Here is a 17248-nt window from a genome sequence, read left to right as displayed (position 1 = left end):
AAACCATTCCCCTCGTCATGTCCCTGCCCTCCCTGATCAAGTGCCCCTCCCTAACTGTCCTGGACCCACTTCCGGTACTGGAAGCTGCTCTGAGGTCTCCTTGAAGCCTTCTCCAGGCTGAACAATCCTAACTCTCTCAGCTTGTTCTCGTACAGGACGTGCTTCAGCCCTCAGATCATCTCCCTTGCCTCCTCTGTACTTGCTTTTTTTTAATCTTTAATATCTCAGAAGGCATTATAGTTAAGGTGGCACTTATTCTGTCATGCTGGTTAACTTGTTTTTTAAAAAAGTATCTTTTATTCTTATGAGCTAAACTCCACCTGTATATGTAAAAATTTTCCAGAGCTTGTTGAAGAATGAAGAATTTTATAATTTTCTTGCTAATACTTGATTTATTTAATTTGTAATAGAGTAATTCTGAGAATGAGGAAAATGATGATTCCAAATCTCCTGGAAAAGGTAGGAAGAAAATAAGGAAAATTATTAAAGACGACAAGCTTAGAACGGAAACACAAAACGCACTTAAAGAAGAAGAAGAAAGAAGAAAACGTATAGCAGAAAGAGAACGGGAGAGGGAGAAACTGAGAGAGGTATGTGCTGTTTTCTTTGCAAAATTCTAGGATGTTGAGTTGATGATGTTTAAGATGACATCTTGCTACCTCGGTTTAATTTGATAAATAACTTTAAAAGTATGTGTAGTCTTGTAAGCCACAAGTTTTATTTGTAGTTTCCTACAGGTTAACATTGGTGAGTTTTATTCAAGGCTATTGAGATCTTTAGAAAGCTGTTTCAGTTGCCTACTGCTTTACTTTTCATGGGGAAAAGCCCTCTCTCAAAGTAAGTTGTGATGCATGGTAAAGAATTTGCGGTTTCTCTTTACTAAATAAATTATAACTTCCAATTTTCTTGAATCTAATGTCCATCAAATTCTTGGTATTATTCACGAGTGAAGTGTTCCTTTAATGCCCTATTTCTTCTTATAGGTGATAGAGATAGAAGATGCTTCACCTCTGAAATGTCCTATTACAACTAAGTTGGTTTTAGATGAGGATGAAGAAACCAAAGAACCACTAGTGCAGGTTCACAGGAGTATAGTTACCAGATTGAAGCCACACCAAGTCGATGGTAAGGAAAAAGAATTTTAGAATTTGTCTCTTTAGTTTATTCCTTTCACTGGCCCAGCACTTCATGCAATTGTAATTGTGACAGAATCATCAGAAAAACTCCTTGGCAGGCTGATACCAGAACGTCAGGTTTAGTTTTGGAATATCTGAACCAAAGTGAGTGAGATAAGCAATGCATAGTTCTGTTCTACAAGCAAATGTGAAGTTGGAAAGGTCCTCAGAATCTTCTGCTTCTCCATACTGAGGCATAACCAAATATGTTTACCTGTTCCGTTGAGGAATTAGTGTATTCATTTTTTACAGCTTTCAGTGAAGATTTAAAAATCTCAGTATTTTTCTGGCTTTCTCAACAGATGAATTTTTCCTGATACTTGGCTGCAAATGAAACCAACTTCTTTCCATTTTCTGTTTCTAGTGAAGGAGGAGAAAAGGAGAATAACCAGTCATGTTCTCCACTGTTCATTCTGTTATTTCAAATCTTCCTCAAAGTTCATGATCCACAACATTTCCATTTTAGTAAGAAACTTCTGCACTTGCTTCAGCTCTTAGAAGAATGTGCCCTGAGCCAGACACAGCACTCGTGTTGAAGTCGCATCTGTGCTGAGTATAGCGTAGTAGAATAGAACTCCCTAATAAATATATTGCAAAGAACAAAGAAGTCACCCAGCAGGCTCTCATGTAGTGAATGCGTTTAGTATGTAGCATATATTTCCTTTCCTTTTTCAGCTGTCACAAATTCTCACTTGATTTTTTTCCTCTTTAGGCATAAAACTTCACATCTGATCTGTCTTGGCAGAATTTCTTCCAGTTGTTCTCAGCTAATTTTGCTAATTTACCAAGACCATGTTAGTCTTTTCATGATGTCTTTGCCCTTTTTTTTGTTCTGTCCCCAAGACTGCAGTCATCTGCAGTCTGCACAGGAATATTTTCTAACCCAGTTGCCACATCTTTAGTGAAAATTGTGAATATAACTTCAAGACAAAGATCATCCGACATAGAACCCATTGGATAGAAATGAATCAATTATCCTGAGTGCTGCTTCTCTAAGAGTTACCACGATCTTACAGTGATCTCTTCTCAGGTGAACTTCAATATAGTGCATTTTGAATAAGAACATTTTCAATAATTTTCTTCAGGTGTTCAGTTCATGTGGGATTGCTGTTGTGAATCTGTAAAAAAAACAAAGACGTCTCCTGGTTCTGGATGCATTCTCGCTCACTGTATGGGCCTGGGGAAAACATTACAGGTAAGAAACAAAGTCATCTTGTTTTCTGGTCCATAGCTTTCTCTCAGAAGTTGATTCAGCAAAAGGCAATTTTAATGACTTTCAGGAAATAGTGAAACTGTTTCCTAAGCAGTTACTCCAGGAGGGTTGCTGGAGGAAAATGTTTTGTGAAGCGTTCTTGAGGAAGCAGTTCTGCTTCATTATATACAACTGTGAAAGTTCTAAAACACGCTTGTCCCTTCTGTGCTTTGAAAATAGCTACAACTAGATTAGATAATTGTTCATATTCATGTGAAATGGTCGTGGTTAATTGTAAGTGGTGTGTAGATCCCTTGCAAATCACAATAAGAAAATATAGCTGGTGTGAGACAGGTTTCTAGCACTTTTTTCTAAGACAGTGTAATAATCTCATGCAGGCTGTGTTTTTTACTGTCTTTTTTGTTCACATGTAACTCCTTAAATTGTTTATTTTCCTTAGTATTTTTTTGATTTCTCTGTGGTACTGATAAAGTAGGTGTTTATTGTTTTGTTTGGTTTTGTTTGTTGTGTTTTTTCGTGAGAGACTTTTAGTGTATGAAGTCAGATGCTTTGTGTTTTAATATAAACAGTGTTTTGCCACAATTTAGACTCTTCTGGGCTGAGGGGTAGCAGACATTTCTGTTCTATGTCAGTAACTGTCCATATGTACATTTGTATCTTTGGTGTCACAGACTGTTAAGACCAGAAACTTGCATTGCCTTGGCTGTTAACTCTAGGACATGCTTTCAAACCCTTTTCCTCTTCTTTATTTCTTTCCTTTGGGTTTACAGTTCTTTGCTTCCTGAGATCTTTAGGTTCAAGCCTTCATTGTCACATCAGTGCGTGTTCCTTCTTCTTTACACTGCTGTAGACTTCTTTGTAAAAATCTCTAAAAGAGAATACTGTGGCATTTCTTAAAAAAAGATTTCCGCAGTTATTGGTCTGATACAAGTGGCTCTTCTGCCATGTTAAAAGTTGCACAGTGAACAACTTACCATCTCGATTAGTCTTTAAAATCTGAAATTCAATCCCCGTCTCAAAATGTTTCTTCTGAAACTCTGGTCACCCAAGCAGTTGCTGTTGGAAAGCATTTCCATAACCCGCTTTAGAGCTCTTTGGAGAGGATTTGCCAATATGCTGAAAAAAATGTGGAAAACATTGATTTAAGACTGGAGTTCACTTGCAGGAACCTTGATACATTTATGAAGTCCAAAGAGGTGAACTTATTTAATGTCTGGGGTGAGTATTGAGAGGAAGCTTAAAAATGACTTAAGGGAAACATTTATCGAAACAGTTAATGAACTTGACGGACCTGTTGGAGCGGGTCCAGAGGAGGCCACAAAAGTGCTCAAAGGCCTGGTTCACCTCTTCTGTGAAGAGAGGCTGAGAGAGTTCATGTTGTTCGTCTTGGAGAAGAGAAGACCTTATTCTCCTTGGAAGAGACCTTATTGTGGCTTTTCGTTTCTTAAAGGGGGCTTATAAGAAAGACAGCTTAAAACTTTTTAGGAGGGCCTGTAGCAATACAAGGGGTAATGGTTTTGAACTAAAAGAGGAGAGGTTTAGACTAGATAAAAGGAAGAAATTTTTCACCCTGAGAATAATGAAAAACTGGCTCAAGTTGCCCAAAGAGGTAGTAGATGCCTCATCCCTGGAAACATTCAGGGTCAGGTTGGGTGTGTCTTTGAGCAACCTGATCTGTTCGAAGATGTTCCTGGTCACTTCAGGGAGTTGGAACTGGATGACCTTCATGGTCCCCTCCAACTCAAACCATTCTGTGATTCTACGTGTAGGACATATGCAGCTGTATAATAGAGTAATGAGTGTATGACTTCAAAATACAAGTCTATTAAATTTTAAGCAGCAAGTTACTTAACAAGCAGAAAAAGAATGTTTGAACAAGGCTGTTGTCAGTATGTTTTATAGATGAACATATACTTCTGTGTTTCTTTCCTAGAGTTTAATACTCAGTGTTTAATTTGGTGTTTTGTCTGGGGTTTTTTGTCTCGTAGGTAGTAAGTTTTCTTCACACAGTGCTGCTGTGTGACAAGCTGGATTTTCGGACTGCTCTGGTAGTGTGTCCACTGAACACTGCCTTGAACTGGTTGAATGAGTTTGAAAAATGGCAAGAAGGCTTAGAAGATGATGAAAAACTAGAGGTATAAGGCTTAAAAAAAGAGTTCCTAAAAATGAAATAACCAAATGCTTTACATAATTGTGAAGCTCTATCACTCAAAATATAGCCAAAGGAATGCACTTTTAAGTATGGAAAAAAATCTACTTGCATTAGTAATTTTAAAAATTACTCTAGTGCTTTAGTATTTTAAAGAAATTCAGGCATGTTTTTCCCCTTGTGAAAGGTCTGTGAACTAGCAACTGTGAAACGCCCTCAAGAGCGAAGCTATATGCTCCAGCGTTGGCAGGATGAAGGAGGCGTGATGATAATAGGCTACGAGATGTACCGCAATCTTGCACAAGGCAGGAATGTGAAGAGTAGAAAACTTAAAGAAATATTTAATAAAGCTTTAGTTGATCCAGGTAAGTGAAAATTAATACAAATATACATTATATAAACTTGCTGGTTTATTTATATGAGCTAAATAATCTTGCAAATGGAAATCTGATGGGCAAATTTTAAATAACATTAGTGAGATCAGATTGTCTTTCTTGGCTTTTACCGAGTTACAAAATTGTTTGTTCAGAAACTACCCCATCTGTTTTTGTTAATAGATTCCTATGACAGTCTTTTCTGTCAGATACAATACAGGAAAATTCCAAATAGGTGTTTCTTTTGGTAGCACTGCTTTCTTTGTAAGGTAGGTTGACGTGACAATTGGGAACTTTAGCTTGTTTTAATCTCCTAATTTGTTACAACCACAAGCTGCTTTATCCTTGATAGAAATCTACCATTTAGGGAGCAACTACATATGAAAAATAGTTGAGAATGTACCTTAGAAGTGTGAACAAACAACCATTAATTAAGTGTTGCGTTGATTGGAGACAGAGCACTTAATTAAGAAACGGATGTCTGGTTTAAGCTCAGCTGAAGTGAACAAATTTGTGTAAGCATGTATGTAAGCGCTTGAAAATATTCTGAGTTGATATGACCAATCTATCAGGTGGTCACCAAAGAGAACTACAAATTTTAGGATTGACAGTTTTCACCAAAATTTGCCTACAAATGCTGAACTAGCTACTGGTATCTGAAAACAACTCATGGTTACTCAGCATCAACGCACCTTAAAAACTGGTTTGAAAAGGCACCTTTGCCATAACTTTGATAATTTTCTTTAAACTGAGAATGCTGTAGGTAGATTTAATGGTTTGTTTGATTCTGGAGGTGTCTTTTCTTGGGTTTCAATTATCTGGGTTGACTTTGAGTTTCTGGACAGTGTGTGGTTGATTTTGCTTATTTTCGTTTCTAACTGATGAAGGACAACATTGGTCTGATTGAGAATTGTACTTGATGAGCTTGGTTTTGTGAAGTTTCAAGAGCAGGACCGTCAATTTTATTAAAACAGACAGAGTTTCTTCTAATGGGAAAAATAACTTTGTGATTATTGTCGTTGGCCAGTTGGAATTGGCAACTCCAGCTCTTCAGAAAGCCTGTTTGAGCAGCTAAAACATTAGTTTTCTCCCAGTTTGAGTGCTGTGGAGTCAGGAAAGCTCCAGTACAGTAGATGATGAGCTGGTTTTGTGATTGGGTTAAATCCGCGTGTGTTATTTAAGCAATGAAGAAAATCCCCTTCTTGCCAGTGGGTTTTCTGATCCTTCCTATTAAAGCTACAGGTACTAAAAACAAGCTAAAAAAAAAAAAAAGAGATGTGGGAGGAGATATCCCTGTGCTGTCAGTTGAATTCAGTGTCTGATTTGCTTGGGATATTGCATTTGTTGAGAACGTTGCGAGGAAACTCACAGCGAGAGAAGAAAAGGTGTCTTGAAGTGGTGGTGACAATTCAGTAGCCTGGCAGGACAGTAGCTGTGTATTCAGGCAGTCATGTTTGGATACAATGATGAAATTAAACATTTTACTGTCTTACAGCAATAGATTTTTGTGGGGTTTTTTTATCCTTGTGTAAAGTATAAGGGAAGCTACACTCGGGGATTATTACTATGTGTCTTAATAGTTGTATGATCTCTTCCTTCATGGAGCTGTATTTATGTAACTTCGAAAATATTGCACTGCGGTGTGAGGTGACTTGTTGGGATGGAGGAGACAGTTACTCGTGTCACCTTCTCTATCTCATGTCTTCTGAATCTCTTGGGATTTACCTCCCACTTACAGGTAAGGTTCTATTCTACTTCCAGACCTTTCTGGACAGCTTAGAATAACTTGACAGAGCAAGGTTTGTGATTAAGTTCTTGACTTTTGTAGTCTTAATCAAGTTGAGAAACTGCAGCACCTTGTAGGTTTTGAATGATTTCCTGTGAACATGGAACCCCCTGTCTTTTTCTTTTCTTGGACCAGCTGGTTCATAAAAGGCATCAGAGCATCAGGAAATCTAACCTTGAAATAACTCCATTATTTTTATGTTGCTTCCAATCTTTCTCTATTTTAACTAATAACAAAAAGACAGAAGTGTTCATCTGTGGTTATCTGTTAGTTTTTGGAGACGTTTGGATTTACTAAATTAATGGGTAGATGTCATGGTTTAAGCCTAGGTGACAACTGAGCACCGCTCAGCTGCTTGCTCACAGTGGGACTGGGGAGAGAGTCAGACAGGTAGAAGTGAGAGAACTCGTGGGTTGAGATAAAGGTAATTTCGTAGGTAAAGCAAAACCTGCGCATGCAAGCAAAGCCAGATGAGGAATTCTTTCTCTACTTCGCATCAGCAGGCAGGTGTTCAGCTATCCCCAAGAAAGCAGGGCTCCATCGCATGTTACTTGAGAAAACAAACGCTATCACTTTTGAAGGTCCGTCCTTTCCTTCTTGTTCCCCCAGCTTTATATGCTGGGCATGATGCCGTACGGTGTGGGACACCCCTTGGGTCACTTGGGGTCAGCTGTCCTGACTGTGTCCCCTCCCACCCCCTTGTGCACCCCCAGCCTCCTCGCTGGTGGGATGAGGAACAGAAAAGCCCTTGGCTCTGTGTGAGCGCTGCTCAGTGATAATGAAAACAGCCCTGTGCTAGCAGCACTGTTTCCAGCACAAATCCAAAACATAGTCCTGGACCAGCTACCGTGGAGAAGATGAACTCTAACCCAGCCTAAACCAGCACAGAAGCATCTTGCAGAGGCCGTTTTTTGTTTCTTGCTGTCATTCTGCATCACAGGGTTGGTGATGTAGCAGGCTGCCTCTAAGAGCGTTAAGAAGCTGTGTCCTGGCTGACTGTGTGACTATGAAAAGAAAAACCTTTTCCTCTGGGAGCATTTTTAATTTAAAAAGTTGCAAATTTGGTATTTGAGCAATAATTTAACCGTGTGCGTCTGGTTAAAGTGAACACTGCTAGGGCAGACATCTTCCATAGGAGAAGCCAGTGTTGCATTGTGTCCTACAGAAGAGGGGACCAGAGAGGGAAGGTTTAGCCAAAGTTTATGGGTGGAGAAGTGATTTTATTAATTAACTAGCTCTGCTATGCGAAATAATAGCAGGATTATATAGCATGCAGAGCAACAAATGGTTTCCCATAATGCTTTCTGCCACTCATGAGATGCTGTTTAGTTTATTGATAGCTGTTGTGCTTTGCTTGCAGCTTTTCAATAACTTCATTTTTTTTTACTTGTTACTACTAATAAAAATTCCGTTGCTGTTTGACTTGGAAAAAGCTCTTTAATTGGCAGTTGTATGAAGCAGACTCGAGTTCGTGTAGGCTTCGAAGAAAAAGGAGAGCTGGATGTATCTCTGTTGCTGAGTGTATTTTATGTTTATCAGCATAGTAACGTGTGAGCACAGCAAGCAGGATAAGATGAAGACTGCGATCTTTGAGGAAAGATTGAAGCCAAATAAAAAGACATGTAAACTGTCAAATTTCCACCATCAAAGAGCTGGTTACTGCAAGGACTGGTACCACTTGATTTTTATGTCAGCTGGAAAAAGGGAAGGGCAAAAATTATTCTGATTTGCAGCAGAGATAATTTAAATTAGGTGTTATTGCACAGTCACTTAGCAAAAGAGAGAGGTCATGGAGTTTCCTACTCGTGTCAGGGAGGATGTGTCCCTTTCTTATAATTCATCTCAAAAGAAGAAAATGGACTCGGTGATCCCTTGAGGTCCCTTTAAGTTTTACGTTCCTTTATGATATTTTGAGAAATGTTCTGTCTATAATGAAATACATTCATGTCTTTTAAGAACAGGGGAAAAAACTCACAAATTTATGAAAATCCCTGCCATGGAATTGTAGCCAAGAAGTTAGTTCAAGATATTGAGGCTATGTGCCTGCCAAACTAACCACAAATAGTTTTATAAGATAGTTTTTTCATATTTTTACTATCAATCACTTACTCTAAACAACAGTTTTTAAGGTGGGGGTTTTGATTTTGTTTTGTTTAACTCAGCACTTCGTGTTAGCGAATCACAGTCTTTACTGAAACTGGTTTCTGGGGTATTTGCACAATTTTGATTGCTGTGTATCTCTAAGTCTTCATTATCCTTCTCTAATGCACTTCGATTCTGATTGTAAACAAGATGTACTCAACCAAATCTCTTTCTGAGAATGGGATGTTAACGTGCAAGCTGTCACATCTGGTGGGGAGATGTTGCAGATCCTTGCAAATGCTTCAGTTCTTGGAAGCGGCTCCAAAGCACCTCAGTAGCTGCATGGCATGAACAGCCTTGACTGCAGGATCCTTGCTCTCCAGGAAATACTGGAGTGAGGACTAGAGAAAGGATCTGTCACTCTTAAGGGGCGTTTGCCTGAAATTCAAGGGAGGCTTTGTGGGTAGCCACTCAGTGTTTTTGCATGTTGTCAAAACTGAGGGTGGTACGAAAGTCGTGAAATAATACAGAGAAATGTTTCTGTGACAGATGTGAAAATTCCAACTAAGTGGTTTTTTTATTATTCGCCCCATAAGGCTTGGAGAAATCTAAGTGTTTGGAATTTAGACGTGGATTTTCGTAATGATCTTCTATACTTTGTTAAAAAGACTTTTTTCCTGCTTGAAGAAAAATATTTTCTTGATTCCTTTTCTCTTAGCATGTAAGATTGAAATAGTTTTTTGATACTTAAACCAGCATGATTAAGATGACTGGTGCTGGTGTTAAATCATACAAGAGGTCGAAAGTGTAATTCATTCTCTGTTGTCGTAGAGTTAATTTTCTTCTTTACAGGGCAGTTTAAAATTAGTCTGAAGGAAACTGGTCTGAGTAAGTTATAAAAGATTAGATTGCCCATGCTGATAAATACTCCTGTCCAGCCTCAAGTATCAGCCTACGTAGAGCAGAACAGGTGAACCCAGCTTTGTACCACAGTTTTCAGAGGTGTGTAAATTTGACTTCAGCTGAGTTTATGGTTGATTGTACCAGAGTTAAGGTCAGTAAAGATCTGGTAAAACATTTGTTCTAAGTTATTAGCTGGATCCTAGAGTATCTTTTGCTTCTTCCTTCAAGGAGAGAGCTTCCAGGAATTGCTCCAAATCTGAAAGCTATTTGGGTGTCTAAGTCAGTTCTGCCAAATTTGGTATTATTGATCTTAAACCGCATATTGTGACACTTAATAATTCTATAGGAGTTGCTTTGCATATGTATTGTGGTGTGATTTTGACATTCCTTGCGCAGTTCACCTAAAACTGCAATCTAGAATCCTTGGTTTTACCTTCTGGCATAGAGCCGAGGATATTTTTATGGTGACTTTAAGGTGGAAATTGTCTGTAATTCAAGTAAAATTTGATTTTGTCTTCTCATTTCTAAGATTTTTGATTGCACTGTGTTCCTGTTTTGATACTGACCTGTTTGCCTTTATGAAAAGTCACTGGTTCTCTGATTTTTTTATTTCTGCACCAGCAGGTGGCAACCTAAGCTGGATGTGAGGAGCATTTTATGAAGTTTTGACAGAGTGAATGGAAATGCAGACATGCAAACACTGGCTGCACGGATAGATAATTTTTATAGGAATGTACTGCAAAGCTGTGTTTAATCCTTCCCATGAAGACTTTACAAGCAGCGGCTGTAGTTTACCAGGATGGCTACTGTGAATGCTTGTGCGCAGGCTGAGTGAGAACCTTACTGGTGCTAAAAAATCCCACCAGAAAGCACATGCACATAAAAGTAGAGCAAAACCCCAAACTTAATGACATTAGAAGAGCAAAGTTTGGATTCTTCAGGCTGCCAGGTTCTTTGTGGTTACAAAAGATGTAAGACATCTAATGTTATTTCTTTCTAGGTCCCGACTTTGTTGTTTGTGATGAAGGCCACATACTGAAAAATGAAGCATCTGCCGTTTCGAAGGCAATGAATTCTATTCGATCTAGGAGAAGAATAATTCTTACAGGAACACCACTGCAAAATAATCTTATAGAATGTGAGTGGTTCTCTGGTATAAGTGTGTATTTCCTTGAATATGCTGTTGCCTTTCTGCAATATGTAGATAGATTTTCTATGATTAGAAGAAAAGAATTTGATACGGTGAATCTGCTTGCTACAATTTCTATATCAAAAAACCCTGACAATCTGTTTTTGCATTTTGCATTTTAAAATCATTGTCATGAGATGTGGCTCCATAATCACAGAATCACTGGGTTGGAAAAGACCTCCAGGATCATCGAGTCCAACCATTCCCATCATAACGTTTTAAGCCAATTAAAATGAAGCTGTTGGGAATCTGGCCTCTCCTCCATCCTTTCCCTTGGCATGGCATTACGTACAGGCTCCCTGAGGAATATGAGGAGTATTGGGAAATTAACAGTGCAGGAGTAGATAGCTTTCTGACAGTTTAGTTCCTTGACCTGGCTAACCAAAGATCAGATGAGTCTCAGCATGTCAAAAAGGGAAGGGAGAAAATGTTCAGAGTGGGAAAGGATGGACTAGGTCTTGCAACAGCAACAATATGAGTTGTTATAAACCATTGTAGAGCAGTGTTCTTGGTGAACTTCATGTTACTGATTGCTTTGGTGTACGGCAACTTTCAAACTCTGTAGCAAACACAGTGAGGCAATTTTAATCTGACATTAAACATGGAAGTTGCTTCCATGCCTTAAGTATGTGTTAGTTTAAGATGCCCTTTCTCGAATATGTTGGAGGTTTAAGTTTGTTTGTTTGTTTGGTTTTTTTTTTGCTCAACAGAAAGTTGTTAGTTTTAAATAGAACATGTTTATTTTCTGTTAGAATTAATCCCAGTATTGTACTCGTCACTTGGAACAACTCAAGTCTGATCTTTTCGTCCTAGATCACTGCATGGTTAACTTTATTAAGGAGAATTTACTTGGTTCAATTAAGGAATTCCGAAATCGATTTATAAATCCGATCCAGAACGGTCAGTGTGCGGACTCAACTCTGGTAGATGTCAGAGTAATGAAGAAGCGTGCACATATTCTCTATGAGATGTTAGCTGGATGTGTTCAGGTAAGAACAGTTTTGCTATAACCAATTACTTGAATTTGCTGCAGGGAGGGGGAGGAGTTTTGTCATCTCATTGTGATAAGAGCAGTCAAAGACCTGTAAACTTGCGATTTGAGAGCTCCATTGAACTCAGCTATTACTTCTGACTTAAATGTTTATTTTCACTAACTACTAGACCTCTGCATTATTTACTGTGACTAGAAAAACTTATAAATATCTCATGGCTTTTACCCAAATGTCAGTGTATCCTTAGCAGGACATGTACGTATAATAGAGGATACAGTTGTTTTTTCACTAGGAGACTAGAAAATTATATGGTGGAGTAGGACTTCTGTTGCTTTGAAATATTCTCATGTAATTCCATATGCATGTTCAAATGCTGATGTGCCTTAAAAACTGTACAGCAAGTTGGTGATCTGGAGTTTGTCACTTGGATTTGAATTCCTGTTTTTCCTGATCTCTGAGAATCAGAAAAATGGGGAAGAGGAGAGAAGGAATATTTATTGAAAAACTTGTCTTCTTAAAGACCTTAAATGAAAAAAACAAACAAAAACTGCCTAGATTTCCAGAATGAGGGCTGGATTCCTTGCTGTTCAGTTATTCTGCTATGGTATTGCACCTTGTGTGCTGTCAGCACGATGTTACTGCTTTTCTGCTTTATAAACCCTGACACCGGCAGCTTTATGGAAGGTGTGATGCTCTGTAGGCACTAAGTGCCTCTTCTGGCTGTGGAGTTGCTGGTAGTTGATGAGATAGTCCCAGTGTGCATGAGCTAGGTGGAATGGTCATAATGGGATAGTCTCACACTCAGGTGTTTCTCCTTGAAAGAAATGAAAAGGTTTATGAAAGGGTGTAAGGCTGGTAAAGGACCTCTTATCATAAACTTATGTTCTTGGTAACGTGAATAGTAGTGAGAGGGTAGTGTATGTATTTCTACACATCGATACAGCAGTAGAGAAACACAAAGCAAAAGACCGAACGAGAAGAGGAACATAGTGAATAAATCTCACGTGCCTTCAGATGCTGGGCACCCCCTGTTTGTGCAGCATCGAATGGAGCCCAGGTGAATTTTCTTGTAGCATCCTGTGCAGAGCAAATCCTGTCCGAGGCGAGCAGCTCTCTCTTTTGGTCATTTATTGCTCCGTGTGATTTCCGCAGAAGAAAACAGCTCTGTTCCTAACGGGTGCTCTCATGAGAGCATCTCACTGCACTTGTAGCTGACAGCAAGGCCGTGCAGGTGGTGTAGTTGCCGGTGTCAGATGGGAGCTGCCGGCAGGCTCTGCTGTTGCAGGGAGCTGGCTGAGATTGTCCTGCAGGGAGGAGGTTCTGCAGCAAAGCTCAGGGAGGTTAGCGCTGCTGTGCTCCATATGCAGCGATCTCTCGGTCAGGTCAGGATCATTCATCATTCACCGTTTGGATGAAGGGGTAGAGAAGTAAACACAGGAGTAAGTTTTGCGTTGCTCCAGGCAAGTACTCCAAACCAGGACGTGGTTAGCCTGAGTGAGTTCATCTGTGACACAAACATCAACATTAGCTCCTTGACTTACCCACGCTTTCACGAAAGAACATCTTCGTGTTTAAAACCCTCCTCACAAAAGTAGTTACCAGAACAGCTGCTGAGGTTGCCGTCAGCTTTGCAAGGCCTGGGAACTGGGGCATGGGGTTAACCAGTCATAACCAGTGGCTTCTGACTAGGCAGCCACATCCACTGGGGAAGGTGGGCTTCTGCAGGCAGTGTCAGCCACTGATTGTATTTACTGGGCTATTTTTTTCCCTTTGTGGTTGGAAAACATCTGAATCATTGTAGTTCGTGCGTGGTGCTTTGTCGTTTAAGCTGCCAGAATTTCTTAAGCTCTCAAGTAGTCATTTTTGTGTTTATATGCCTAATCTACTGCTTATAATAAAATTACAGAGGAAAGATTACACAGCATTAACGAAGTTCCTCCCACCAAAGTACGAGTATGTTCTAGAAGTTCGAATGACACCTATTCAGTGCAAACTCTACCAATACTACCTGGATCATTTGACAGGTGCGTGCCTACGTTTCTCTTGGGTGATAAGACTGATGGTCATTTAATGAAGGGCTTTTTGCCAGAGTTGGTAGGTTGGAGGGGTTTTGTATGTCTTATTTGCTCTGTGTATTTTTCTGCTTCCTGTACGAATTTACCTGAGCACTGAAACTTAAATTATAGCAAAATATTTGGTTGCACATAAAAATATTTTTTTGAGGAGTAATAATATTTTCATCTTTTAAGAGTAGTCCACCTTCACGTTTTGATTCACCTCTCTTACATTTTTGTGCGCAGTATAACAGGCATGATCTAAAAAACACATTTTAGATGCAATTTTGCCAAGTTTTTCCTTCGTTAATTCTACGTGATACATGTTTTCTTTCACTGATGTACCATAGAAAATGTAAAATTCTATAGGACTTGTTAATTTGAAGCTTGTTAACAGCCATTTTCTCTGTGATGTCAGCTCATGTTCAGGAGAGGCAGATCTAAGAACTTCTGTCATCCTTACAATTCCATTTCCCAGAGTCACAGGAGAGTATAAATGTGAAGATACTGGAAGCTATTGTATGACTGCAACATAGAAAGAACTTGCAGTCTTAAATGTTTATATGCTGTAGATGCTTACTGGATTTGTCTTGTGCATTGAGTAAATGCACCAAATGGGCTTCGTGCTCACTTTACCATAGACATCTGATGACTGTGATGCAATAAATACTGTTTTCTTGCATGCTTTAAATTGTGCATGTAATAAATATGAAAAACAGTCTATTTCAAGAACTTGAAGTTCATGTACTGCTTGTTGAGAAATTGAGACTACGAAAAAGAGGTTTAACTCCTTGATCATTGTACTGCTTTGTGCTCATGCGTGCTTGGACGGTGAAGAAGTAGGTGGGGTTTTTTTGAATCTTTGCTCTAGCGTAATTCTGCAGCGTTGCAAGTCCATAAGTAGAGGTAGCTTAAAATAAACCTAAATGCAAATTTTATTTTGTGTTTTCTACTTCAGGCTGCTTTTACAAAACCTAAATAGACACGACTGTCCTCTTAAGACTCCTGGGATTCATTCCTATACTGGGGAGAAATATGTTTCTATGTAAAAATGTAATCGTGTTTCTCATTATCACGAAAAAGGGGAAAATCTAATTTTGACAGCTTTTATTAGGAAAAAAGTGCCTGTGACTGAGTAATTTGACCTCTTTTACAAGAGATGCTACAATATGATGTGCAGCTGGAAAGAACACCGAGTGCTGCCCTGACGGGGTGTTCAAAGGGGGAACTGTATGTGGCAAACTCACTTCAAGGTCTCATTTAAAACCTGAACTTTATTGTCAGGTGTAGGTGGTAGCAATGAAGGTGGAAGAGGCAAAGCGGGAGCTAAACTATTCCAGGATTTCCAGATGTTGAGCAGAATCTGGACTCACCCTTGGTGTTTGCAGCTGGACTACATTAGCAAAGAAAATAAGGTAAACTAGGTATATCAAAATAGTCTCTATTGCGGGCTTCCATAATAAGCTTTGCCAAATGCTAGGTAAAGTTTCATCAAATTAATGGAAATGTTTGTTGCTGTGGGGTAATTTTGCTGCTGTTTTTGTCATATTTTGGTTTCTGGGTATGTCGTCATTCTTAAAACATTTCTTTGTAGAACTTACCATTGCTTAAATGAAGAATAAGGAGATGGCTAAAGGTTTAATAAAAGCTTCTGGATGAGCATACTTAATAAAATTTCTTTTTTTTTTCTTCTTTTTTGAGGGCTATTTTGATGAAGACAGTCTGGATGAGTTCATAGCTTCAGATTCCGATGAAACCTCAATGAGCTTAAGTTCTGATGATTATGCAAAGTAATTGAGCTTTTATTTGTTGTTGTGTGTTGGATTTATTTCCCTAATGGAACTTAAGTGATTCTATAAAAGTGAATGTTTATCTCGCTAAGCATATGCTCTCTAGCAGCAGAATTTAATAAAATAATGGTGTGCACAATGTTCCCTTTCTAGGAAAAAAAAATCCAAGGGGAAAAAAGTGAGGAAAGAGCGTAGCTCAAGTGGAAGTGGCAGCGATAATGATGTTGAAGTCATTAAAGTCTGGAATTCAAGATCTCGTGGAGGAGGAGAAGGAAATGTAGAAGAACTTGCTAACAACCCTTCAAAGTCAGATGAAGGTGAGGGTAATGTGCAAGTAAATAAAATACACGGTAGCTTCATTTTGCAAAAGCTCTTTGAGAGGGCTGTCAGGAATTCTGCTTTGCTGAAAAATGGCAAATTCCTTAATTCCATGGACTGCTCCTATGCTTATGGCTCCTGCTGCATCTAATTATATATTCGTCCTGGAAAAACAAGGGGCATCAATTGAGATCTCGGGGTTCTTGTAGCAGGGAGGCTGAACAGTTAATTTTATTTTAATTCAGAAGTACAAAACAATACAAAGTTAACAGAGGAATTGTGCTGCTTTTCATCTTTCTTTAACCATATTGGTGAAAGACTAAGAAAGGTGCTTAGCATTCAATGTTGCACCTGAAATTTGAAATGTATGTTGAGCAGCAGCTATAATGCAGCAGGATTATGAGGCCTTTTTAAGGATTGTATTCAAATTACTTATATCTGTGCATTTAATTTTTGGATTTTGTTTTAATAATCCAGTTTTGTGTTGTATCTGATATCACAGAGCGAGGTTTCTGATTGTATAATTTATTGTGTGTCTAATCACTTTCTTTAAATGAATGATTTTCGGGAGAAAGTTAAGACGAGAATTCTTCTTTTTTTGGTCCCCATCTCGATGACAAATATACTGTGTATGTGTAAGGGGAAGAGGGTGAGAGTGCACGTGTGTGTGTAAAATGCACGCACTTACAGATTAAATGTATTTAAACATTGCATGATAGGCAGGATGAGTTTCTGTTTCTGGATCACTTGCATGTTGACCTCTTTTATGCAGCCTTCTTCGGTGTAATGTAGGTACAGAATCATTTGATGCCACATCAGAAAGACACAAACACACAGCTTGTGTGTACAGGATATTCCCACAGGACATCTAGGTCTCTTATTTGGTTAACTTGGTTATTCTTTGTTCTGGTATAGAAAAATGAAGCATGTGTGATTTGCTGGGTGCAGTCACTTGGGTGTCTACAATGACAGACTGAATTCTCTAATTCATTGTAGTAGTTCTAGATTTTTAAGGGGTTAAGTCAAATTAGCCAAATTAACTTGTATGATAGTAACATGCTAAAAGTAGGATTGTTGCCATGTATGTATTTTACAGGTTTTGTTAATGTAATAGTGTGTTAGCAGGTGGGCAGATGAGAAACCTCCTAAAGAACTTTGCAAAAAGGCAGAGTGTGATGGTGGAATTTGTTTGATTTTTTTTTTTCCTTTCTCTGTTGTAAATT

General features: G+C 38.8%; 1 protein-coding gene across 4 annotated transcripts in view; it reads left to right on the top strand.

The window, feature by feature from the left end:
* Window positions 1-17248, top strand: part of ATRX (ATRX chromatin remodeler) — a 478294-nt gene that overhangs the window by 442133 nt on the left and 18913 nt on the right. For all 4 annotated transcript variants that reach the window (XM_069867767.1, XM_069867766.1, XM_069867764.1 and 1 more), the window contains 11 exons: window positions 411-590; window positions 984-1125; window positions 2261-2370; window positions 4377-4523; window positions 4725-4902; window positions 10683-10820; window positions 11685-11860; window positions 13770-13887; window positions 15202-15332; window positions 15619-15707; window positions 15861-16024. In XM_069867767.1, the coding sequence (XP_069723868.1) occupies window positions 411-590; window positions 984-1125; window positions 2261-2370; window positions 4377-4523; window positions 4725-4902; window positions 10683-10820; window positions 11685-11860; window positions 13770-13887; window positions 15202-15332; window positions 15619-15707; window positions 15861-16024 (1573 nt within the window). The remainder of the gene's footprint in view (window positions 1-410; window positions 591-983; window positions 1126-2260; window positions 2371-4376; window positions 4524-4724; window positions 4903-10682; window positions 10821-11684; window positions 11861-13769; window positions 13888-15201; window positions 15333-15618; window positions 15708-15860; window positions 16025-17248) is intronic.

Source organism: Phaenicophaeus curvirostris, chromosome 13 (assembly GCF_032191515.1).
Source record: "Phaenicophaeus curvirostris isolate KB17595 chromosome 13, BPBGC_Pcur_1.0, whole genome shotgun sequence".
NCBI lineage: Eukaryota > Metazoa > Chordata > Aves > Cuculiformes > Cuculidae > Phaenicophaeus > Phaenicophaeus curvirostris.
The sequence above is the reverse complement of the archived record's forward strand: the minus strand, read 5'-3'. Positions and strand labels throughout refer to the sequence as shown.